Source organism: Leucoraja erinacea, chromosome 31 (assembly GCF_028641065.1).
Source record: "Leucoraja erinacea ecotype New England chromosome 31, Leri_hhj_1, whole genome shotgun sequence".
Classification (NCBI taxonomy): Eukaryota; Metazoa; Chordata; class Chondrichthyes; order Rajiformes; family Rajidae; genus Leucoraja; species Leucoraja erinaceus.
In genome coordinates, this window is record NC_073407.1 from 27004103 (window position 1) to 27026892 (window position 22790).

A 22790-nucleotide genomic window follows, 5' to 3' on the forward strand; every position below is an offset into this window, starting at 1 on the left:
AGAAACTTACAAAATTCTTAAGGGGTTGGACAGGCTAGATGCTGGAAGATTGTTCCCGATGTTGGGGAAGTCCAGAACAAGGGGTCACAGTTTAAGGATAAGGGGGAAATCTTTTAGGACTGAGATGAGGAAAACATTTTTCACACAAAGAGTGGTGAATCTCTGGAATTCTCTGCCACAGAAGGTAGTTGAGGCCAGTTCATTGGAGTTAGATGTGGCCCTTGGCCATTTGGGTATGGAGAGAAGGCAGATACAGGATACTGAGTTGGATGATCAGCCATGATCATATTGAATCTCGAAGGACCGAATGGCCTACTCCTGCACCTATTTTCTATGTTTCTATGTTACACCCTCAAATAATTAGAGCAAATATAGTTTAGAGATACAGCATGGAAATAGGCCTTTTGGTAAATTTGTACATTCTACCATAAATTAAAAAATGAGCCCATCTGATATCTTAGTGATATTCACAATGTTTTCCACGATGAACACATGCAAAAATGTATTCAACATATTTGCCATTTCTTTGTTTGCTGTTACTAATTTACTAGCCTCATTCTTTAGAGACCCTATGCTGTCTTTTTCCTCTATATCCAAACATTTATTGATTATTGTTGTCCACGGTGTAAATTTTCTCACAATTCATTCTCTACCACCGTATGAGCTTTATAGGCATTTGCCACTAAATCCTAACATTTTCCCAGTCCTATGGTCTACCACTAAACTTAGCACTTGGTATAGCTTACATTTCAATTTAACATTATCTTTTACCCAGCGCCACAGGAAGTGTAGATGCTGGAATCATGCGTGTAACACAAAGCACCAAATTCTGCTTTTATTTCTTGTGTTTTTATGTTACACCTGTACTATATTGGATGGAGATATTCCCAGAGGAAATAAACGGAAAACAAAAGAAAACTGCATATGCTGAAATAAAAAATAATATGCTGTGGATATGCAGTAGGCCAGGCTGTATATGTGGAGAGAAACAAAGCTAATGTTTTAGGAGGAACAAGGACCTGCAGGTGCTGGTTTACAGAGAAGAGATACAAAGTGCTGGAGTAACTCAGCGGCTCACAGCACCATTGGAGAACATGGATAAAATGGTGAGTCTCCTGAAAAAATGTATATACACTGATGAAAGGTTGCCCAATTCTTCTTGATAAACTTTTTTTTCCAAAAATGAACTTTTATTCAGAATAAAAATATATATACAAAACAGAAACTGAAGAACTCCCAATAGTCGAAGCATCCATACATTCAATAGACAATAGGTGCAGGAGTAGGCCATTTGGCCCTTTGAGCCAGTACCACCATTCAATGTGATCATGGCTGATCATCCCCAATCAGTACCCCGTTCCTGCCTTCTCCCCATATCTCCTGACTCCGCTATTGTTTTAGAGCCCTATCTAGCTCTCTTGAAAGCATCCAGAGAACCTGCCTCCACAGCCCTCTGAGGCAGAGAATTCCACAGACTCACAGATTAGTGTCATGCCTAATAGTGTTTGCACTTAAACATTGCACACGTTACAATGAGGGATTCCCTGTTATCTACAGGCATGCTACAGCATTGGGTTTCCAGTTGCCCACACCTGTGTCACAGTGAGAGATTCCGTCTTGCCTGTATCCATTTAGTGGAGGGATCCCTCTTGCACACAGGCATGTCACAGTGAGGGATTCCCTCTTGCCCCTACACTCCTGTCATAGTGAGGGATTCCCTCTTGCCCCTACTCTCAAGTCATAATGAAGAATTACCTGCTGCTCACACTCGTGTCACAGTGAGGGATTCCCTGCTGCTTACGCGGGTGCCAGTGGGATTCCCTGCCGCCCACACGCGTGTATCAGCGAGAGATTCCCTGCCGCCTACACGCGTGTATCAGTGAGGGATTCCCTGCCGCCTATATCCCTTTAGTGTTGGTATTCCCTGCTGTTTACACGCGAGCGTGTCACAGTGAGGGATTCCCTGCCGCCTACACACACGTGTCACGGCGAGGAATTCCCTGTTGCCTACACGCGTGTCAGAGGGATTTCCTTGCCGCTTACATACACATGTCACGGTGAGGGGTTCCCTTGCCGCCTACACACACAGATCACTGTGAGGAATTCCCTACTGCCTACACGCGTGTCAGTGAGGGATTCCCTGCTTCCTACACGCGTGTCAGTGAGGGATTCCCTGCTGCCTACACGCGTGTCAGTGAGGGATTCCCTGCTGCCTACACGCGTGTCAGTGAGGGATTCCCTGCTGCCTACACGCGTGTCAGTGAGGGATTCCCTTGCCGCCTACACACACATATCCCAGTGAGGGATTCCCTGCTGCCTACACGCGTGTCAGTGAGGGATTCCCTGCTGCCTACACGCGTGTCAGTGAGGGATTCCCTGCTGCCTACACGCGTGTCAGTGAGGGATTCCCTTGCCGCCTACACACACATATCACAGTGAGGGATTCCCCGTCGCCTGTGTCCCTCTAGAGGAAAGAGGAGGGGATTTCCCTGACAAGGCGTCGGAGCGCGCATGCTCGGGGGTGGGCGATGGCCCAGGCCCGTTGCTAGGCGACAGCCCAGGCCCGTTGCTAAGCTACGGCCCAGGCCCAGGCCCAGAGCGCGGTGACCGCCCGCTCCCGGTAAGTGCAGCAACTCCAGCCGCCGGACACTCGGACCCACCTCCGCCTCCGCTGCTGCTTCAGTGGATTCTTTCGCCAAGTGGGTTTTCTATTTCCTTTAACTCTCGACGACAAGCAATTGCCTCACCTGCTGTAGAACCAGAAGAGAGGAAGAACGTGTGTGGGGAGAGTCTAGGATCAGAGGTCACAGCCTCAAAATTAAAGGACGTTCCTTTAGGAAGGAGATGAGGAGGAATTTCTTCAGTCAGATGGTGGTGAATCTGTGGAATTCATTGCGACAGAGGGATGTGGAGGCCAAGTCAGTGGGTATTTTTCAGGCAGAGATTGATTCTTGATTAGTGCGGGTGTCAGGGGTTATGGGGTTGAGAGGGAAAGATAGATCAGCCATGATTGAATGGTGTAGTGGACTTGATGGGCCAAATGGCCTAATATTGCTCCTATCACTTATGAACGTCCAAGGCTGTAGTCTTCCCGCACAACCTCAGGGCGTCCCCATGCCACTGATGTGAAGCATGCAACTCCTGGAAAGAACACAATGGTGACCAAATAATCAGTCTTAGTGTAACTCGGCGGGACAGGAAGCATCTCTAGAGAGAAGGAATGGGTGACATTTCAGGTCGAAACATCACCCATTCCTTCTCTCCAGTCTGTCCCGCTGAGTTACTCCAGCATTTTGTGTCTATCTTCGGTTTAAACCAGCATCTGCAGTTCCTTCTTACACAATCAGTCTTAGTGTTGTTGGTTGATGGTAACTTTTGGATAGAATCCCTGGGAGAGCTTCCTTACTGATCATTCAACAGTATTGTCTGTCCTTCTATTTTCACCTTCTCTGATATTGATCTAAATGGACTACAGCTATGGGATCCTTCTTCTGGGTGCTCTGGTCCATGTCATGGTTCATACATACATGGTTCCATACATCTGATCCATTACTAAAACAGCGGTGGGAGTTTGCTCAGTGATTGTTCGACATGTTTCCACAAATACCTAGGAAATACCTAGGCCATATATCTTTAGAATTTAGAGATACAGTGTCTAAAGTCTAAAGGTTTTGGCCCACCGAGTCATCGCCGACCAGCGATCACCCCATACATTTGGGCAAATTTACCAATTGTATGTCTATACTTTACACAATGGTGCGTTACTTTAGAGACACAGTGTGGAAACAAGTTCGTGTCGCCCAGTGATCACCATGTACCCATGCAGATTCCTATAACCTTGGGACAATTTACAATTTTACCAAAGCCAATTAACCTAAAAACCTGCACGTCTCTGCAGTGTGGGAGGAAACCTGAGCACCCAAAGTAAACCCACGTGGGTCACACGGAGAATGTACAAACTCCGTACAGACAGCACCCGTAGTCCGCATTGAACCCAATTCTCTGATACTATGAGGCAGCGACTCTACCGCTGCATCACCGAGCCCCACAAAATGCTTGTCAGTATTTCCAATCATTTATGGCATACTTCTGCATTGAATCTCTTTTGTCACTTTTCTGCCAAATAACCAGTCCATTAACATTTTATTTCATCCCTATCATTTATTGATTTATTATGGTACAGATGCCATTCAGCCCATCAGGTCCATACCATTTCCCAGCAGACTAGCAAGCACCACGGCAAATAATGACGCAGTCCCACAAGGGAGCTCTGAAACTACCGGCACCTATCAAGGGCTTTTAACAATACTGGTGCTCTCCAGAACCATGGCCAATGTTCCCAGACTTCAAGGCCTCCTGCAAGTACTGCTAAACTCAAAGGAAATCCCTGCAAATACTGGCAGATTCTGGAATCCGTGCAATTATTGAAACAATCCAATAAAACCTCCTGGATATATTCCTGCACTGCACAGGGGTCCTGCAAATTCTGACAAGCGCCAAGGGTTGGCTCACTCTTAATTACTCACATTGGCATTGAGCCCACGAAAGCCCAGTTGCTAAAGCAAGTCACCACTGCCAGTAAGTTAGTCATTATGAGTAATTATGAACATTAAATGATTCCATTAGGCAACCTGACATTTGCAATACACAGTAAAAACACTGCATATATTCATCAAGATACACAGCGTGTGTGCACTCCAATGGAACCCCTGCATTTAATAACACAATCTGAGGGAAAAGCCCACAATTATCGGTATATTCTGGGAGCCACTGAAAATATTGGCAAACTCCAAAATTGGTTAACTCTTCACTGACTCAATTCATCCATTCAATTATCCAAATTTAAACAATTATTGAACATAGTTTGAAAGGGTACAGAGAATAGACACAAAAAGCTGGAGTAACTCAGCGGGACAGGCAGCACCTCTGGAGAGAAGGCATGGGTGACGTTTCGCGTTGAGACCCTTCAGACAGTCAGGGGAGAGGGAGAAACAGATAAGGAAGTGTAAGGCGTGAAAACGAGACAAAGGGACAAAGTATCGTATCTATACACTGTAAATGGCTCAATTGTAATAATTTATTGTCTTTCTGCTGACTGGTTAGCACTCAACAAAAGCTTTTCACTGTACGTCGGTACACGTGACAATAGACTAAACTGAACATCTGCAGTTCCTTTCTTCACAGTCAGATGACACGCAGTACAACCTCTTCTTTCAGCCATCAGGCTATTAAACACTACAACCTCAAATAAGCTCTGAACTACAATAGATTATTATTATTATTATTATTGTTATTATTATTATTATTATTATTATTATTATTGCACTACTGTTGTTTGTTTTTTGAATATGTGTGTGTGTATATATATATATATATATGTGTGTGTGTGTGTGTGTGTTTGTGTACTTGTGAGTATGTGTATATATACACACTGATTTTTCATCTCTTGTCTATCATATTGATTACAGTGTATTATGTCTACATATTCTGTTGTGCTGCGGCAAGTAAAAATGTCATTGTTCTATCTGGGATATATGACAATAAAACACTCTTGACTCTTCCCCTAGAGCCATGGCAGAGTGGCAGCGATTATATAACATTGTGGATGAGACCCTGTGTGATAATGTCGTCTGTCAACACCCACTGTGCTGGGCAACCTTCAGACGTCTGGAGCGCGGCCTTCCACGCATCAGATTACAGCCTGTCCGCAAGTTCCCTCCAGAAAAGCAAGGTAAAGGTGTAGTTTGGTTTTAGTTTAGAGATGTAGTGCGGAAACAGGCCCTTCGGCACACCGAGTCTGTACCGACCAGCGATCCCCGCACATTAACACTATCCTACACATAATTTACAAATATACCAAGCCAATTAATCTTCAAGCCTGGGAGGAAACCGAAGATCTTGGAGAAAACTCTTGCGGCAATGGGGAGTCGTACATACCCGACACAGACAGCACCCGTAGTCGGGATCGAACCCGGGTCTCTGGGGCTGCAAGTGCTGTACCGCTGTACTGCAAGCAACTCTACTGCTACGCCATCGTACGCCCATAAAGGTGTAGTTTGGTTTGGGAACATCTCCCATCCAAAACCACAAGAAATTGCAGAGAATTATTAAATTTTTTCGTTGCAATTTTAAATGGAAATTTTAATAGGTGATTCGCTTTCTGCGGCTTTAATGACATAATTTTACTTTTATTCAAATTTATTCTATATCCTGAAAAAGAACCAAATCCTTCTATTAAATTTAATAAAGTCGGGATGCTCGTTTGTGAATTTGTAATATATAAAAGTATATCATCTGCATATAATTAAATTTTGTTATTTGAGTCATTAGTGTTATATCCCTGAATATTCGGATGCATTCCTATCCTTTCAGCCAGAGGCTCTATCATAAGGGCAAATAACAGGGGTGATAAAACACATCCCTGCCTATTGCACCTCGATAATTGGAATTCTGGAGATAACATATTATTAGTTAATATTCTTGCCATCGGTTTATCATATAGTCATTTTACCCATCTGATAAAATTCTCCCATATTAAATTTTTGGAGTACTTTGTATAAATACTGCCACCCGATCTTTCTTTGATGTATAGTTTGTTACAAATGATATTTGGAGGAGGGCTTGGCTTCTGAAGACATGCATATCAGTGATTGTCTGCTTTCATTTGCAGATGATCTTCCACCTCTGAATATACTGGAGCTCCCTCAGTGGAGTGCAGATAAAGCTATTGATGTATCTTCTGCGCCTATAATTTCAAGGAAAACAGCTATTAGTGCGCAGTCCTATAAATCAGCCCATCCAGATATCTTGCAGTCTACCAGTGTGTTGGGGACCAGCCTTGGAAGCAGGTGAGGACTGAGAGAGAACCCAACAAAATATCTCTTGTTCAGAGTAGGGGAATCAAGGACCAGAGGACATAGGTTCAAGGTGAAGGGAGAAAGATTTAATAGGAGTCTGAGGGGGGAACTTTTTCACACAAAGGTTGGTGGGTGTATGGAACAAGCTGCCAGAGGAGGTAGTTGAGGCTGGGACTATCCCAATGTTTAAGAAACAGTTAGACAGGTACATGGATAGGACAGGTTTGGAGGGATATGGACCAAACGCAGGCAGGTGGGACTAGTGTAACTGGGACATGTTGGCCGGTGTGGGAATGTTGGGTCGAGGGGCCCGTTTCCACACTGTATCAGTCTATCACTCTTGACTTGACTCTCGGCTTGTACTCGCTAGAATTTAGAAGATTGAGGGGGGATCTTATAGAAACTTACAAAATTCTTAACGGGTTGGACAGGCTAGATGCAGGAAGATTGTTCCCGATGTTAGGGAAGTCCAGGACAAGGGGTCACAGCTTAAGGATAAAGGGGAAATCCTTTAGGATCAAGATGAGAAAAACATTTTTCACACAGAGAGTGGCGAATCTCTGGAACTCTCTGCCACAGAAGGTAGTTGAGGCCAGTTCATTGGCTATATTTAACAGGGAGTTAGATGTGGCCCTTGTGGCTAAAGGGATCAGGGGGGTATGGAGAGAAGGCAGGTACAGGATACTGAGTTGGATGATCAGCCATGATCATATTGAATGGCGGTGCAGGCTCGAAGGGCCGAATGGCCTACTCCTGCACATATTTTCTATGTTTCTATGTTGACTCTAAAATATAATCAGCCATTCGGCTGGGTCTAAATTTGATCAGAGATCAGAACAGAGATTCTAAATCTTTTTCAAATCTTAGTTTAGTTTTTTTTAGTTTAGAGATACATTATGGAAACAGGCTCTTCGGCCCACTGAATCCACACTGACCAGCGATCCCCGCAACATTTACATTAACCTACACACGCTGCATTTATACCAAGGCAATTAACCTACAAACCTGTACGTCTTTGGTGTGTGGGAGGAAACCGAAGATCTCGGAGACAACCCACGTAGGACACGGGGAAAACATACATAACTCCGTACAGAGACCAGCCTTGTCAGGATTGATCCCGGGTCTCTGGCGCGGTAAGGCAGCAACTCTGCCACCGCGCCACAGTGCTGACCTAGTGGAAGTGAATGTCTTTATCCTATCCACTCACAGAAATGATTAGAGTGGATGTGGAGAGGATGTTTCCACTGGTGGGAGAGTGTAGGACTAGCGGTCATAGCCTCAGAATTAAAGGACGTTCTTTTAAGACGGAGATGAGAAGAAATTTATTTAATCAGAGGGTGGTGAATCTGTGGAATTCTTTGGCACAGAAGGATGTGGTGGCCAAGTCAGTGGATATTTTTAAGGCAGAGATAGATAGATTCTTGATTAGTACGGGTCCCAGATGTTATAGGGAGAAGGCAGGAGAATGGGGTTAGGAGAGAGAAATAGATCAGTCATGATTGAATGACGGAGTAGACTTGATGGGCCGAATGGCCTACTTCTACTCATATCCCTTGTGATTAGCGACTGTATTCTTCTGCCTACGTCTCTGCAGTGGCATTCACCTTTACATCTGTGTAGCACATTTTTTTGTCTCACATATTCCATATTCTCTCATATATGAAATACCACACTTTTGATACGCCTCACACAGAAACACCTCTCCAAAACATGCACCACCCATAAAAATACAGATAACTGTTCCTTTACTGAATCTAAATACTTCAACACTCCCCAAAAGTGCCGCAAGAGTACCTACCTGAGTGTAGCAGTTTAAAACAAAAGTGGCTTCTCACGTAAACTATCTCACACAATCAAACAGTCTTCAATAATGTTTGAAGAACGGTCCCAACCCAAAACGTCACCTATCCATGTTCTGCAGAGATGCTGTCTGACCCGCTCAGTTACTCCAGCACTCTGTGAAATATCACCTATGCATGTTCTCCAGAGATGCTGCCTGACCCGCTGAGTTACTCCAGCATTTTGTGTCTAACTTTGGGGTGATTGTTATGTTTGATAGCAGATCCCCTTCTGGGATCAGCATGCAAAGAGTTACATAGCTCAGGTGAATGCTATAGTCTTCAATACTGACAGTCTTAGTTGCATGTGTCCATGCCACCACATGTTTACATATAATCTTCCGCATGCAGAGTTGATTAACAGTGACAGATATTTACTTTTCTTAATACATTTTTTACACAAAGGGTGGTAGGCATATGGTAATGGCTACCGGAAGAGGTAGTTGAGGCAAGTACCATCACAACATTTAAGAAACATTTGGACAGGTACATGGATAGAAAAATAGGAAAATCAAGTAGACTTTCTGGGCCAAATGACCTAACTGCAGCTATGACTTATGAACATGATATGGGCCATCACAGGCAGGTGGAACTAATGTTGGTGAGCATGGGCAAGTTGGGCCGAAGGGCCTGTTTCCACACTGTATGTATAACTATAATAGCAGAAGATCACTACTACACAATAATAGAAGTGCATTTAGATCGCAGAATTGCTGCTACTTAACTAATACTCAAGATTACTTAACTAATACTCAAGACTACTTAACTAATACATGATCAAGATCCATCAAGATACAGATATTGGGTATTATCATTGGCAATCACAACTACAGGGTATTATAGGAGCAGAGTAATAAATCTAATTTAGGAGTCCTGGAATCATTAATATCTATCCCTGAGTAATCAGTAACAGAAAACAGTAACCTGGAACTTTGCAATGAGAAGGGTTTTTCTGGGTGTGTATAATATTTACCTATGTTGTTAGTTTGGCATGTACCATGTCTCTTTGATGTTAACGCCTGATTTCTGCTATTACAGTATGGAATTTGTGCGCTATACCAGAAGTCGTTCTTGTTCTCCTCCAAGCAGGGACAGACCTGTCAGTGCCAGAAAGGTTGGTGTGAAGGGGCTTGTGGTGAGGGCTGGACTATTGTAGGTTTATACATAGAGTCATAGAGTCTTATAGCCTGGAAACAGGTGCTTCAGCCCAACTTGCCCACAACAGCCAACACCACCCTTTGTGTGAAAAAGATACCCCTCAGATTCCTATTAAATCTTTTCCCCTTCATCTTGAACCAATGTCCTCTGGTCCTCGATTCACCTACTGTGGGCAAGAGATTCTCTGCGTCTACCCGATCTATTCCTCTCATGATTTCATACACATCGATAAAATCACCCTTCATCCACCTGCGATCCAAGAAAGAGAGTCCTAGCTTGCTCAACCACTCCCTAGAGCTCAGACCCTCAAGTCCTGGCAACATCCTCGTAAATCTACGATGAACAAAATTTCTCTGAACCCTTTCCAGCTTGACAACATCTTTCCTGTAACACGGTGCCCAATATGAACACAATACTCTAAATGCAGCCTCGCCAACGTCTTATACAACTGCAACATGACCTCCCAACTTCTATAATCATGGTGAAGGTGTCACCTTGGAGGTTGGAATTATCATGCATTAGTGAGCCCTGGGTCAATATCAAGAGGGAGTTAGATTTTGCTCTTAGGACTAACTATACCAAGAGCTATGGGGAGAAATCAGGAGCGGCGTATTGATTCTGGATGATCAGCCATGATCATATTGAATGGCGCGGCTGGCTCGAAGGGCTGAATGGCCTACTCCTGCACCTATTTTCTATGTAATATGCAGCTGCTAATTCTGGTTAGATATATTGCTATTGCATACATGCTTTACCTGACATCTTCATGCCCTCCCAAAAACAATTGGCGACTGAATAGGTTGTTACCATCTACCATATAACCATCAGTTATTTATTATTGTGTCCCAGATGCAATATTTTTATAACTGATAAATTAAAATGTTCAGAAGAGATTTTTAAGAACACAGTATTTTTATTGCCCTTTCATTTTTCTCTCCGGCATTTCCACATTGTTATGTTATTGTCATTGATAGACACAGAATGCTGGAGTAACTCAGCGGGTCAGGCAGCATTTTTGGAGAGAAGGAGTTGGTGACGTTTCGGAAGGAAGGTCTCGACCCGAAACGTCACCCTTTCCTTCTCTCCAGAGATGCTGCCTGTCCTGCTGAGTTACTCCTTTGTTTTGTGTCTACCTTCAATCTAAACTAGCATCTGCAGTTCTTTCCTACATACAGGCTGCATTTGACTCTATGACTGGCTCGATAACTCATTATGGAGAGAAGATGAACCACTTTAAGGCTTGAAACCTGCCATCAACTTTGCCCTTAATGTGTAGGATGCGATACCGGGATAACATAAAACTAGTGTTTGTGTGATCGATGGTTGGTGTGGACTTGGTGGGCCGAGGGGCCTGTTTCCGCGTTGTATCTCTAAACTAAACTACATATTGTGACAAAATGATCTATTTTATTGGTGTTGATTACTATGTATTTTTATAGATAGAGTTATTGTTCTGAGTGAGAAAGACAGAATAATGGCGATCCATCCACGTGCCACATGATGGGACCCAGGAGGCTTGATGTACTGTCTCCTTGCAATGATCATTTACTCTTAGTTAGGTTGACAATTAAAATGAGTGAAGAAAATAAATATTTGTATTGTGGCATTTTAGTACAGAACTGTATATTGACGTGTAAAAGTACCGGCAGATCCCATTCACAATGTTCCCCCTGTCTGTAGGTTGAGGTGATCGATTTGCATCAACAGCCTTCCACCTGTGACCAGTACATGGGGAAGACCACCTATATCTGGGTTCCAAACCCTAGGAACAAGAGGAAGTGGCCGAAGAAGCACGCAAAATCGTAAGGAAGAACAGCAGATGATTGCTCAGGAATTAGATTGCTCAGATATTATCAGAAATGATCAGAACTAATCTAGGGTGGCACGGTGGCACAGCGGGTAGAGTTGCTGCATCACAGCGCCAGAGACCCGGGTTCCATCCCGACTACCGGTACTGTCTGTACGGAGTTTGTACATTCTCCCAGTGACCTGCGTGGTTTTTCTCCGAGATCTTTGGTTTCCTCCCACACTCCAAAGACGTACAGGTTTGTAGGTTAATTGGCTTGGTGTGTGTGTAAATTGTCCCTAGTGCAGGATGGTGTTAATGTGCGGGCATCGCTGGTCAGCGTGGACTCGGTGGGCAGAAGGTCCTGTTTCCGCGCTGTATCTCTAAATTAAACTAAACTAAATCTCGCTGCCCATAGCAACCGTCAATCAGTGTAGAAGAGGAATATTTCTGAGCTGCAATGGTCAAATTATGGAAGTGTGCCTTGTATTCCCTTTCCTATGGAATATTACTGCGGGACAAAGCATTTTGTATGGAGATAAATGATTTATTGCGATGGGGCCAACTCAGAAAAATGGGGCATTACATTAAAGTACATTAATGTATGGAATGAAGAGAGATATTGGAGATAAGATACAGGTTTGTCATTATCCAATTGAAGGGGACACATTCAAGGGGCTGAATGGGTCTTCTGGGCCTTTGACCTGGAAATCCATTCAATCATGGCTCAATCGCTCAATATTCCAAGACAAAAGAAGGGTAATGGTGCTGGTGAAGTTGCAGTCTCACAGAACTAGTGACCAGAACTGAGTTTCCAAATATGAAATCTGAATAAATAAAACCAGGTCATGCTCTACTCCATTACGGAAACTGTGCTGTAATAAAGAAAGTCAGTAAATAGAACAAAAGGTATAGATGTTTAATTAGGTTTTCTTCCAGTTTTTCACATAGCAGCATAACTCCAAAGTCTGTCTCCTTCAAAGAAATCAGCTTCCAGGGTCAGCCATTTGATCAACTTGATGGACTGTCAGTGGAACAGAAACAAAGGCAGAAGATGGTGAGTGTCACCAAACGTGGACTTACTGTTACTGTCAGCACCACTGGTATATTTGCAACGGCACACCTGCTGCTGCTTATAACCAACACTCACATTGGTATTGCTCCGTTCAAATCCAAAATGTTCATAGGAGTAGAATCTGGCCATTCGGCCCATCATGTCTACTCCGCCATTTAATCATGGCTGATCTATCTCTCCCTCTCAACCCCATTATTCTGCCTTCTCCCCATAACCCCTGACACTCATACTAATCAAGAATCTTTCAATCTCTGCCTTAAAAATATCGCTTGGCCTCCACTACCCTCTGACTAAAATTCCTACTCAACTACTTTCCGAAGGTCCATCCTTTTGATCTGAGGCTGTGGCCTCTGGTCCTAGACATGTTGCAATGCTTTGCAATCAATAATGTTTTTTTTTTAACTGTTAACATGTAAAGAAAGATGTGGCTAATTTTCACACTGCAGATTCCCATAAAGACCAGACGTCCTCTTTCAGTGATGTAAATTGTGGGATAATGATGAATCAGCCTGGGTCAGCTCAGTCTAGCATCTCACCAAATAGATGTCACATTGTTAGTGTGGCTATCCATCAGAACTGCAATCTGGATATGTAGCCCTGCATAAGAGCGAATCATAGATTTTCATCCTGCTAACTCAACATCAAGAGTGTAATGTTTAAAAAAGAACTGCAGTTGCTGGAAAAATCGAAGGTAGACAAAAATGCTGGAGAAACTCAGCGTGTGAGGCAGCATCTATGGAGGGAAGGAAATAGGTGACGTTTCGGGTCGAGATCCTTCTTCAGATTTCGGGTCTCGATCCGAAACTTCACCCATTACATCTCTCCGGAGATGCTGCCTGTCCCGCTGAGTAACTCCAGCACATTGTTTCTATCTTCAGTTTAAAACCAGCATCTGTAGTTCCTTCCTACATGTTTCACCTGACTCAACTATCGCGTCCGGTGACTTGTTCCATGCACCCACCATCCCATCCGTGTGAAAAGGTTACCCTTAAGATTCCTGTAACATCTTTCCCTCTTTACCTTAGACCTATGACCTCTGGTTCTCAATTCCCCTACTCTGGGCAAGAAACTCTGTATCACCCATTCAGCCAAAACTTGAATGGTACATTTAGTAGGCTGCCATTCTCCAAAATTGCCCAGACAAGTCTCCTTGGCAAGGATTGTAGAATAAACCATTTTTCTTCTCCTCAGAGAAAAAAAGCTAAAACTAAGGCACCAACAGGAGGACAGCCGTACACCTTCCTTGCCAGAAAACAGCAGAGCCTGAAGAGATGGAAAGACACACAGAAGCAATTGTATAAAGAGCACAGCAACAAATTATCGGAAGTGGCAAAGAGGATTGTGCAGCAAGCAGACCACAGGTAATGAGGGTAAAGTAATTCTACATCGTGCTTCACACTGAAGGAATGAAATCTTCAGTGAGGGGGGAGCTCATTGAAACTAATTAAATAAAGAAAGGCCTGGGTGGAGTGGGTGTGGAGAGAATGTTTCCACTAGTGGGAGAGTCTAGGACTAGAGGGTGACAAGGGAAAGGGAGCTGAGGAGCAAATTTTTCACACTTGAGGGTGGTGGGCGTATGGAACCAGCTGCCAAAGAAAGTGATAGAGGTGAATACAATCACAATGTTTCAAAGATATTTGGACAGATAATGGATAGAAACGTTGTATAAGTATGTGGGCCAAATGCAGGCAAATGGGACTACCTTGGATGGGCATCTTGGTTGAGTTGGGCTGAAGAGCCTGTTTCCTTGCTCATAGAGCCATAGGGTGATACAATGTGGAAACAGGCCCTTCGGCCCAACTTGCCCATACCAGCCAACTTGTCCCGGCTACACTAGTCCCACCTGCCTGTGTTTGGTCCATATCCCTCCAAACATGTCCTATCTATGTACCTGTCTGACTGTTTCTTAAACGTTGGGATAGTCCCGGCCTCAATTACCTCCTCTGGCAGCTTGTCCCATACACCCCCCACCCAAAGTTACCCCTCAGATTCTTATTAAATCTTTTCCTCTTCACCTTAAACCTATGTCCTCTGGTCCTAGATTCCCCTACTCTGGGCAAGAATTTCTGTGCATCTACCCAATTTTTTCCTCTCATGATATTACACACCTCAATAAGATCACCCCTCATCCTCCTGCACTCCAAGGAATAGAGACCCAGCCGACTCAACCTCTCCCTATAGCTCACAACCTCTAGTCCTGGCAACATCCTCGTAAATCCTCTCTGAACCATTCCAGCTTGACAATTTCTTTCCTGTAACATGGTGCCCCGAACTGAACACAATATTCCAAATGCGGTCTCACCAACAACTTTTACAACTGCAACATGGCCTCCCAACCTCTACACTCAATACTCTGATTGATGAAGGTCAAAGTGCCAAAAGCCTTTTTGACCACCTTATCTACCTGCGACTCCACCTTCAAGGAACCATGCACCTGCACTTCTAGATCCCTCTGCTCTACAACACTCCCCAGAGCCCTACCATTCACTGTGTAGGTTCTGCCCATGTTAGATGTCCCAGATATGCAACACCTCTGTATGATTGTATGATTCTATGACTTGTAGCTTGACGGTGATTTATTTTCTTGCTTTTAATTATCTTTGTAACAAGGTATGTTTCTGTTTCTACCGCCTACAGTGACTTTGTGACAGAGCAAGGTCTAATACACCAATATTCGGCAGCCAAGAGCCAACCTGCATATAATCGCAATGGGTATCAAGATGCGAGAAAAATTCCAGCTAACATTATGCCGATTCCAGTCAGTAAGAAAGTTATCCTGCATCAATTCACCGAGAAGCAGAAACAAACTCGGTCACCTCGGAATTCAAGAGGTTTATCCAGAATGGAAGAACAGGTAAAAACAAAGATAAAATAGTGAAATAGTGATGTGGAACTTATTGCTAACAAATGTCATACGAGATGATAGATCTTTGTTTATCCCAGGAGGGATATTGATCTGCCGACAGTCATAAAACACAACAAGATCCATGAGACATGAATTTAAAGTGACGAGTGGAATGCCCAGGTTTGGGGATGTGCAAGGATTTTTGAGCCTGAGGGGGGGGGGGAAGCGGGGGGGAAGCAGGGTGGAAGGGGAGTCGGTCTACTCCACGACAGAAGGGGGAGGAGTTGTGCAGTTTGATAGCACAGGGAAGAAGGATCTCCTGTGGCGTTCTGTGCTGCGTCTTGGTGGAACCAGCCTGTTGCTGAAGGTGCTCCTCAGGTTAACCAGTGTGTCATGGAGGGGGTGAGCTGTATTGTCCAAGATGTTCCGCAGTTTGAGGAGCATCCTCCCCTCCAAGACCAACCTCCCATGAATACAACTGCCACCCCCAGGACAGAGCCAGCCTTCCTGATGAGTTTGTTAATTCTGTTGCCGTCCGCAGCCTTCGCCCTGCTGCCCCAGCACACGGCAGCAGAGATGATGGCACTGGCTACCACCAATTGGTAGAACATCTGCAGCATCTTACTGCAGATGTTGAAGGAGTGGAGCCTCCTCGGAAAGTACAGCCGGCACTGTCCCTGCTTGTACAGGGCATCAGCGTTCCTGGATTAGTCCAGTTTACTGTCCAGGTACACTCCCAGGTACTTGTACTCCCTGGTAAACTGCACATCCACACCATTGATGGAGACAGAGGACAGGGGTGTGTTCCTTTTCCCGCTGAGTTACTCCAACATTTTGTGTCTATCTTCAGCCAAAACATTAACAGTGACACATTTACCACCTCATAAGGTCATGTGATAGAAGCAGAATAAGGCCATTCAACCCATTAAGTCTACTCCTCCATTCCATCATAGTTCAATCTTTCCCTCTCAACCCCATTCTCCTGCCTTCTCCCCATAATCCCTGACACCTGTACTAATCAAGAATCTATCTCTGCCTTAAAAATATCCATTTCTTGGCCTCCACTGCCTTCTGTAGCAAAGAATTCCACAGATTCGCCACCTTCTGACAAATAAATTCCTCCTCATCTCCTTCCTTAAATTCTGAGGATATGGCCTCTAGTCCTGGACTCCCCCACTAGTGGAAACATCCTCTCCACATTCATTCTATCCAGGCCTGAGTATTTCCAACAATATTTTTCATTTCAGACTACCAGCATCTGCGGTATTTTGCTCGTAGATGGTTGTTTGGTGTGCTGTGTAGGAAGGAACTACAGATGCTGGTTTAAACCGAAAATAGACACAAAAAGCTGGAGCAACTCAGCGGGACAGGCAGCCAGTATGGGGTGTTGGCTTGTTATTGTCTTGGTAACTTAACAGACCTATTATTTCTTCCTTCCAGCATTTGCAGTGCAAATATTTTGGCATCAATCATCTGAAGCTGCAAAAGTGTATTGACAACAATCTTTCTGACTTCCAAGATAACATACAGACGGATCAAGGTTACTATTTTCCTTCATTCATTTATTTGACATTTCCTGGTAGGAAGAGAAATGTGTGCCCCCTCAGCATGGTTTAGTAGGAGTCCTGGTTGACTTTCGTGCCCAGCCCTGTAATGTTTCTTCAGGTTTAGTTTAGTTTAGAGATACAGCATGGAAGCAGGCCCACCAGCGATCCCCAAACACTAATGCTAACCTACACACACTAGGGGCAATTTACAATTCCTACCGAAGCCAATTAACCTACAAACCTGCATGTCTTTGGAGTGTGGGAGGAAACCGGAGATCCCGGAGAAAACCCACGCAGGTCACGGGGAGAAAATACAAACCCCGTACAGACAGCACCCGTAATCAGGATCGAACCTGGGTCTCTGGCGCTGTGAGGCAACAACTCTAGCGCTGCACCACCAAGTTCCCTCCAACTGCTGTGTTTCCTCCCGCATCCTCAAGATGTGCAGAATGGCAGGTTAATTATCAATGCAAGTTGCCCGTAGAATGAAGGTGAAAGGTAGATGAGACCCCGTGGGTTTTCTCCAGGTGCCGCGGGCTTTCTCCCACATTCTAAAGATGTGCAGGTTTGTAAGATAATAGACTTTGGTTAAAAACTGTCCCTAGTGTGTGTAGGATAGTGTTTGTGAATGGGGTGATTGCTTGCCAGCGCAGACTGGGTGGAACAAAGGGTCTGTAACTGCTCTGTGTTTCTAAAGTCTAAAGGAACGTGAGGGAGAATTAAAAGGGATTCATGAAAATTTTGTATAAATCAGTGTTTACTGGTCAACATGGACTTGAAAGGCTGAAGGGCCTAATGGCCATTCTGTGCTGCATGGCTTTATTATTTGAGAACAGTCATAATCCATCCAAAGTATGTTTTTGGTTTCAGTTTAGTTTATTGTCACGTGTACTGAGGTACAGTGAAAAGCTTCTGTTGCGTGCCAACCAGTCAGCGGAAAGACAATACATGATTACAATCGAGTCATTTACAGTGTACAGATACATGATAAGGGAATAAAGTTTAGTGCAAGGTAAAGCCAGCAAAGTCCGATCAAAGATAGTCCGAGGGTCTCCAATGAGGTAGATAATAGTTCAGGACTGCTCTCTGGTTGTGGCAGGATGGTTCAGTTTCCTGATAACAGCTGGAAAGAAACTTTCCCTGAATCTGGAGGTGTAAGGTGAAGTGATAATATTTTCACACTTTTATACCTTTTGCCTGACGGGATAGGGGAGAAGAGGGAGTGGCCGGGGTGCGATTTGTCATTGATGATGCTGCTGGCCTTGCTGAGGCAGCGTGAGGTGTAGATGGAGTCAATGGAAGGGAGGTTGGTTTGTGTGATGGTCAGGGCAGCGTCCACAATTTGCTGCAATTTCTTCATAGGAAAGGAGGTTTAGTTTAGTTTAGAGATACAGCGTGGAAACAGGCCCTTCGACCCATCGAGTCCGCGCCAACCAGCGATCCCCGCACATTAACACTATCGTACACCCACAAGAAGGCTCTGCAGAGAGTAGTGCGTTCGACCGAACGCACTATGGGAACTTCACTCACCCCCCTGCAGGAACTATGCAACAGGAGGTGCAACTCCAGAGCAAATAAAATCATGGGAGACCCCTTCCACCCCTGCAACGGACTGTTCCAGCTGCTACGGTCAGGCAAACGCCTCCGTTGCCATGCGGTGAGAACGGAGAGGTTGAGAAGGAGTTTCTTCCCAGAGGCAATTCGGACTGTAAACGCCTATCTCACCAGGGACTAACTCTACAGAACGTTTTTCCTTCCATTATTTATTATGTAAAAGAATATGTGTGTTATGATTGTGTTTATAATTTGTTTGGTTATTTTGTTGTTTGTCTTTTGCACAAAAGTCCGCGAGCATTGCCACTTTCATTTCACTGCACATCTCGTATGTGTATGTGACAAATAAACTTGACTTGACTAGGGACAATTTTTACATTTACCAAGCCAATTAAACTAAAAACCTGTTTTTGGATTGTGGGGGGAGACCGAAGATCTCGAAGAAAATCCACGCAGGTCACGGGGAGAACGTAAAACTCCGTACAGACAGCACCCGGGTCTCCAGCGCTGTATTCACTGTAAGGCAGCAACTCTACCGTTGCGCCACTGTGACTGACCAGGTGTAAGGTGAAGTGATAACGGCTTTATATTATGCATTTGTTTGCAGGTTCTGTGCACCCACCTTCTCCCGCCTCTTCCATAAATGATGAATGTGTCCAGCGATGCTCTGATTTACTGGTAAGTTGTCTACTCCAAAGATCATAGAGCACATCTTTGGTCCACTCCTGGTCTGTGATGGCAAGAGGCGTGAAGCTGTCTTTACCACAACCACACATGGATGTGCTTACTGCTAATTCTAGAGAGCATTCTCATCTTAAAGTTCAAAAGTGATAGGAGCCAAATTAGGCCATTCGGCCCATCAAGTCTACTCCGCCATTCCATCATGGCTGATCTATTGTTCCCTCTCAATCCCCATTCTCCTGTCTTGTCCCCATAACCCCTGCCCCACCCCCCCTACTAATCAAGAATCTATCTGCCTTCTGTGGCAAAGAATTCCACATTCTCTGAATCAAGATATCCCCCCCCCCATCTCTTTGCTAGAGGAATGTCCTTTAATTCTGAGGCTGTGCCCTCTGGTCCTAGACTCTCCCACTGGTGGAAACATCTCCACATCCACTCAATCCTGGCCTTTTACTATTCTGTGTGTTTCAATGAGGTTCCCCCTCATCCTTCTAAACTCCAGCGAGTGCAGGCCCAGCGCCGTCAAATGTTCATCATATGTTGACCCACTCCTTCATGGGATCCTTCTTGTTAAGTGTCATCAAAGACATTTATTTAAATGTAGTAGTCTCCGCTTATAAATGGACAGTATAATTAGGACAGCTGAAGGGAATAGAAAACTGATAGCACTTTATGCATCCATTTATGTGTTTTGGGATCTACAAAACTATTTCTATATGTGCATATTAGCACTATCTATCTGCTTATGTCTACGAGCTTTACGTTTAAAAATACTGCAATGAACCAATTAACCGTGACGACAATCTAAGGAATTCATCAGTCAAGTGTTTTAGATAAAAGCATTGCATCCTAACTGCATTATCACCTGTCTAATTCCTGACCTTAAAATCGACACAAAAAGTTGGAGTAACTCAGCAGGACAGGCAGCTTCCCTGGAGAGAAGGAATGGGTGCCGTTTCAGGTCGAGACCCTCAGAAGAAGAGTCTCGACCCGAAACATCACCCATTCCTTCCCTCCAGGGATGCTGTCTGTCCCGCTGAGTTACTCCAGCTTTTTGTGTCTCTCTTCGGCTTCAAACATCATCTGCAGTTCCTCCCTACACACAGTAATTCATGCGCTTGTTTGATTTTAGGGTATGAAAAGTATTTCAGTCCATAATGTGGACGGCAGGCACTTCACTAGCCTGCAGATGAACCTATTGATGAGCCTACCTGGAACCTCCGTGTATGCACAGAAGCATGATTACTTGACAGTGTCTGCAGGTGAAGTAGTATGTCTCATTACTGGAATGGATTCTAGTAAATGTTCACTGGACTTCATCAATTTAAGTCTTAACTGCATGAAGCAAAATTCTGCGTTTAGTTCAGTTCAGAGTTACACACACTAGGGACAATTTTACATTTATACCAAGCCAATTAACCTACAAACCTGGACGTCTTTGGAGTGTGGGAGGAAACCGAAGATCTCGGAGAAAACCCACGCAGGTTACGTGGAGAACGAGCAAACTCCAGCGAGTAGAGGCTCAGTGCCGTCAAATGTTCACCATATGTTAACCCACTCATTTCTGGGATCATTCTCGTAAAGTGTCAAGAAATAAATGTATTGCCATGTAGTAATTTTCACTTGTAAATGGGCGGTAGGTGGCCCTCCAATTAGGACAGCTGAAGGGAACTGTTAGCACCACATATTGCATCCATTTATGTCCATGTGTTTTGGTTTGATGTGTGCATATGAGCACTATATATCTGCTTCTGCCTCCGTACAGACAGCACCCGTAGTCACGAGCAAACCCCCCACCCCTTTCCCTCCTCTTTGCCCCACCCCACCCTGGACTTCCACCTAATTTTCCCCTTCTTTCCCCACCCCCCCTGGCTTCACAATCCACAACACTTCAAACCTGATGCGTACCTTCTGTTCTTATCTCTGGCATCTGTTCCAACTACCTGCCTATCAATACCCTCCTTCACCTATGTCAACCTATTAGTTGTCACCATGCTTCACCCCTTTACCAGTTTTCTACTCCACAATCAGTCTGAGGAAGGGTCTTGACCCAAAACCTCACCTATCCACTATCCGATGTAGGGGGTTGAGGTGTGTGGGGGGGGGGGATTGTCACCACAGACCAAAGAGCTAGGACTAACATTTTGAAGAAATAGCTACAGTTCTTACCATTATACTTCACATGTTAATCAATGTTTTGTGTATATGATAACCATATATAAAGGAGCAAATTAGTAGCAAGGTTCCAGGAATAGCAATTCTAAGTGACTTGCCATCTTCATTGCTACTAGGTTGGAATGTTTAATGCTGTTTCATTTTCAATCTACAGCCAAAGTACAAAGTATTAAAGATCTAATGGCCAGTGATGTCACTCTCACGGGATTTTCAGCAATTGAACTGACAGCCCCCGAGGGCCAGAGTGGCATTTCTGGTGACACACAGCAAGACCTCAGCTCTGCTATTGAAGTTGTAGCTCCAACATTGGAACAGGCAGGCTCCGTGGACCAGAGCAGTGTTCCTGTTGGCGGACAAGATCAAATCAGCGCTGCCACTGAAGTAGGGCCTCCTTTAGAACAAGCGAATTCTGAGGATGAGGGTGGACTTCCAATCGCCAAACCTGATGTTGAGCAAGACCTCAGCGCTGCTACTGAGGCACCATCTCCAACGACAGAGCGGGGAGACTCCGAGGAGCAAAGCAATGTTCCAACCGTTGAAAGGGATGAACTGCCAGAGCAGGAGTTGGCAGGCACAGGGATGGATGAACGGGAAGACCTCAGTGTCATTGATGAAACGGAATCTCCAAGAGTGGACCAGGGTGAAGAGGACCAGAGAGCTCTTCCAACTGCAGAAATAAATGAACAGAAAGATTTGGGAGCTGCCACCAAAAGCATATCTTTGACCAGGGAACCAGGGAACGGCAAGAGCCATGATAATCTGCAGGATGACTTTACAATTGCTAAAAGTGTTGAAGGGCAAGATTCAGAAGCTGCCGTTTAAATGGATTATGAATATTACATGGATTAACATTATGAATAGAGAGGAGAATTATCCTCACAAGTTGGTTCTTCACTTTTACACTTAAAATGTTGCATCAAAGGTATTGACTTTTTCAAATGAGTCACCAGGATTCAGGAACAGTGAGCTTTGCAGGGAATTGTGGTGATCAACCCTCAAGCTGGTGATGGGAGAGAACCTAAACATTCTTACATTTCATTGTCTGCTGGCCCTCGATGACCAGAGGCAGATCAGTCAAACAATGGACAAAGTCCAGTCCACACTCTGACACGGCAACTTGAAGTCAACTCCAGATCACCATTCATACTGGATCAGAAGTGTTCTGTATTAAGAACACCATTGCTTTCTGTACTTGCTATCTGTTTTCTAAAATGTGTTCAACATTTTTATCCCTTCATTGTACGCGGTAAATCCATTAAACAAATCCTCAACTA

The 22790-nt window shown here is 44.4% G+C and overlaps 1 protein-coding gene across 4 annotated transcripts; it reads left to right on the forward strand.

The window, feature by feature from the left end:
• Positions 1–2484: 2484 nt before the first annotated feature.
• LOC129712143 (uncharacterized) lies at positions 2485–22790 on the forward strand. Of its 4 annotated transcripts, none has more exons than XM_055660367.1 (12): positions 2485–2620; positions 5568–5737; positions 6671–6848; positions 9734–9809; positions 11534–11655; positions 12579–12696; positions 13906–14075; positions 15352–15568; positions 17000–17099; positions 19268–19338; positions 20474–20603; positions 21671–22790. In XM_055660367.1, exons 2-12 carry the CDS (start codon positions 5572–5574, stop codon positions 22336–22338), a joined length of 2016 nt encoding a protein of 671 aa, XP_055516342.1. In that variant the 5' UTR covers positions 2485–2620; positions 5568–5571; the 3' UTR covers positions 22339–22790. The 4 variants fall into 4 exon arrangements, with proteins under 4 accessions (XP_055516342.1, XP_055516341.1, XP_055516343.1 ...); XM_055660366.1 differs by having other exon boundaries at positions 2565–2699; XM_055660368.1 differs by having other exon boundaries at positions 2566–2699; positions 5568–5731.

Excerpts from the sequence above, each read along its gene's own strand:
- LOC129712143 (XM_055660367.1), top strand. The coding sequence starts at position 5,572 with ATGGCAGAGTGGCAGCGATTATATAACATTGTGGATGAGACCCTGTGT. Across the intron at positions 15,569-16,999 it reads TATCCAGAATGGAAGAACAG|CATTTGCAGTGCAAATATTT; the intron begins GTAAAAACAAAG and ends TCTTCCTTCCAG. Across the intron at positions 20,604-21,670 it reads TTACTTGACAGTGTCTGCAG|CCAAAGTACAAAGTATTAAA; the intron begins GTGAAGTAGTAT and ends TTCAATCTACAG.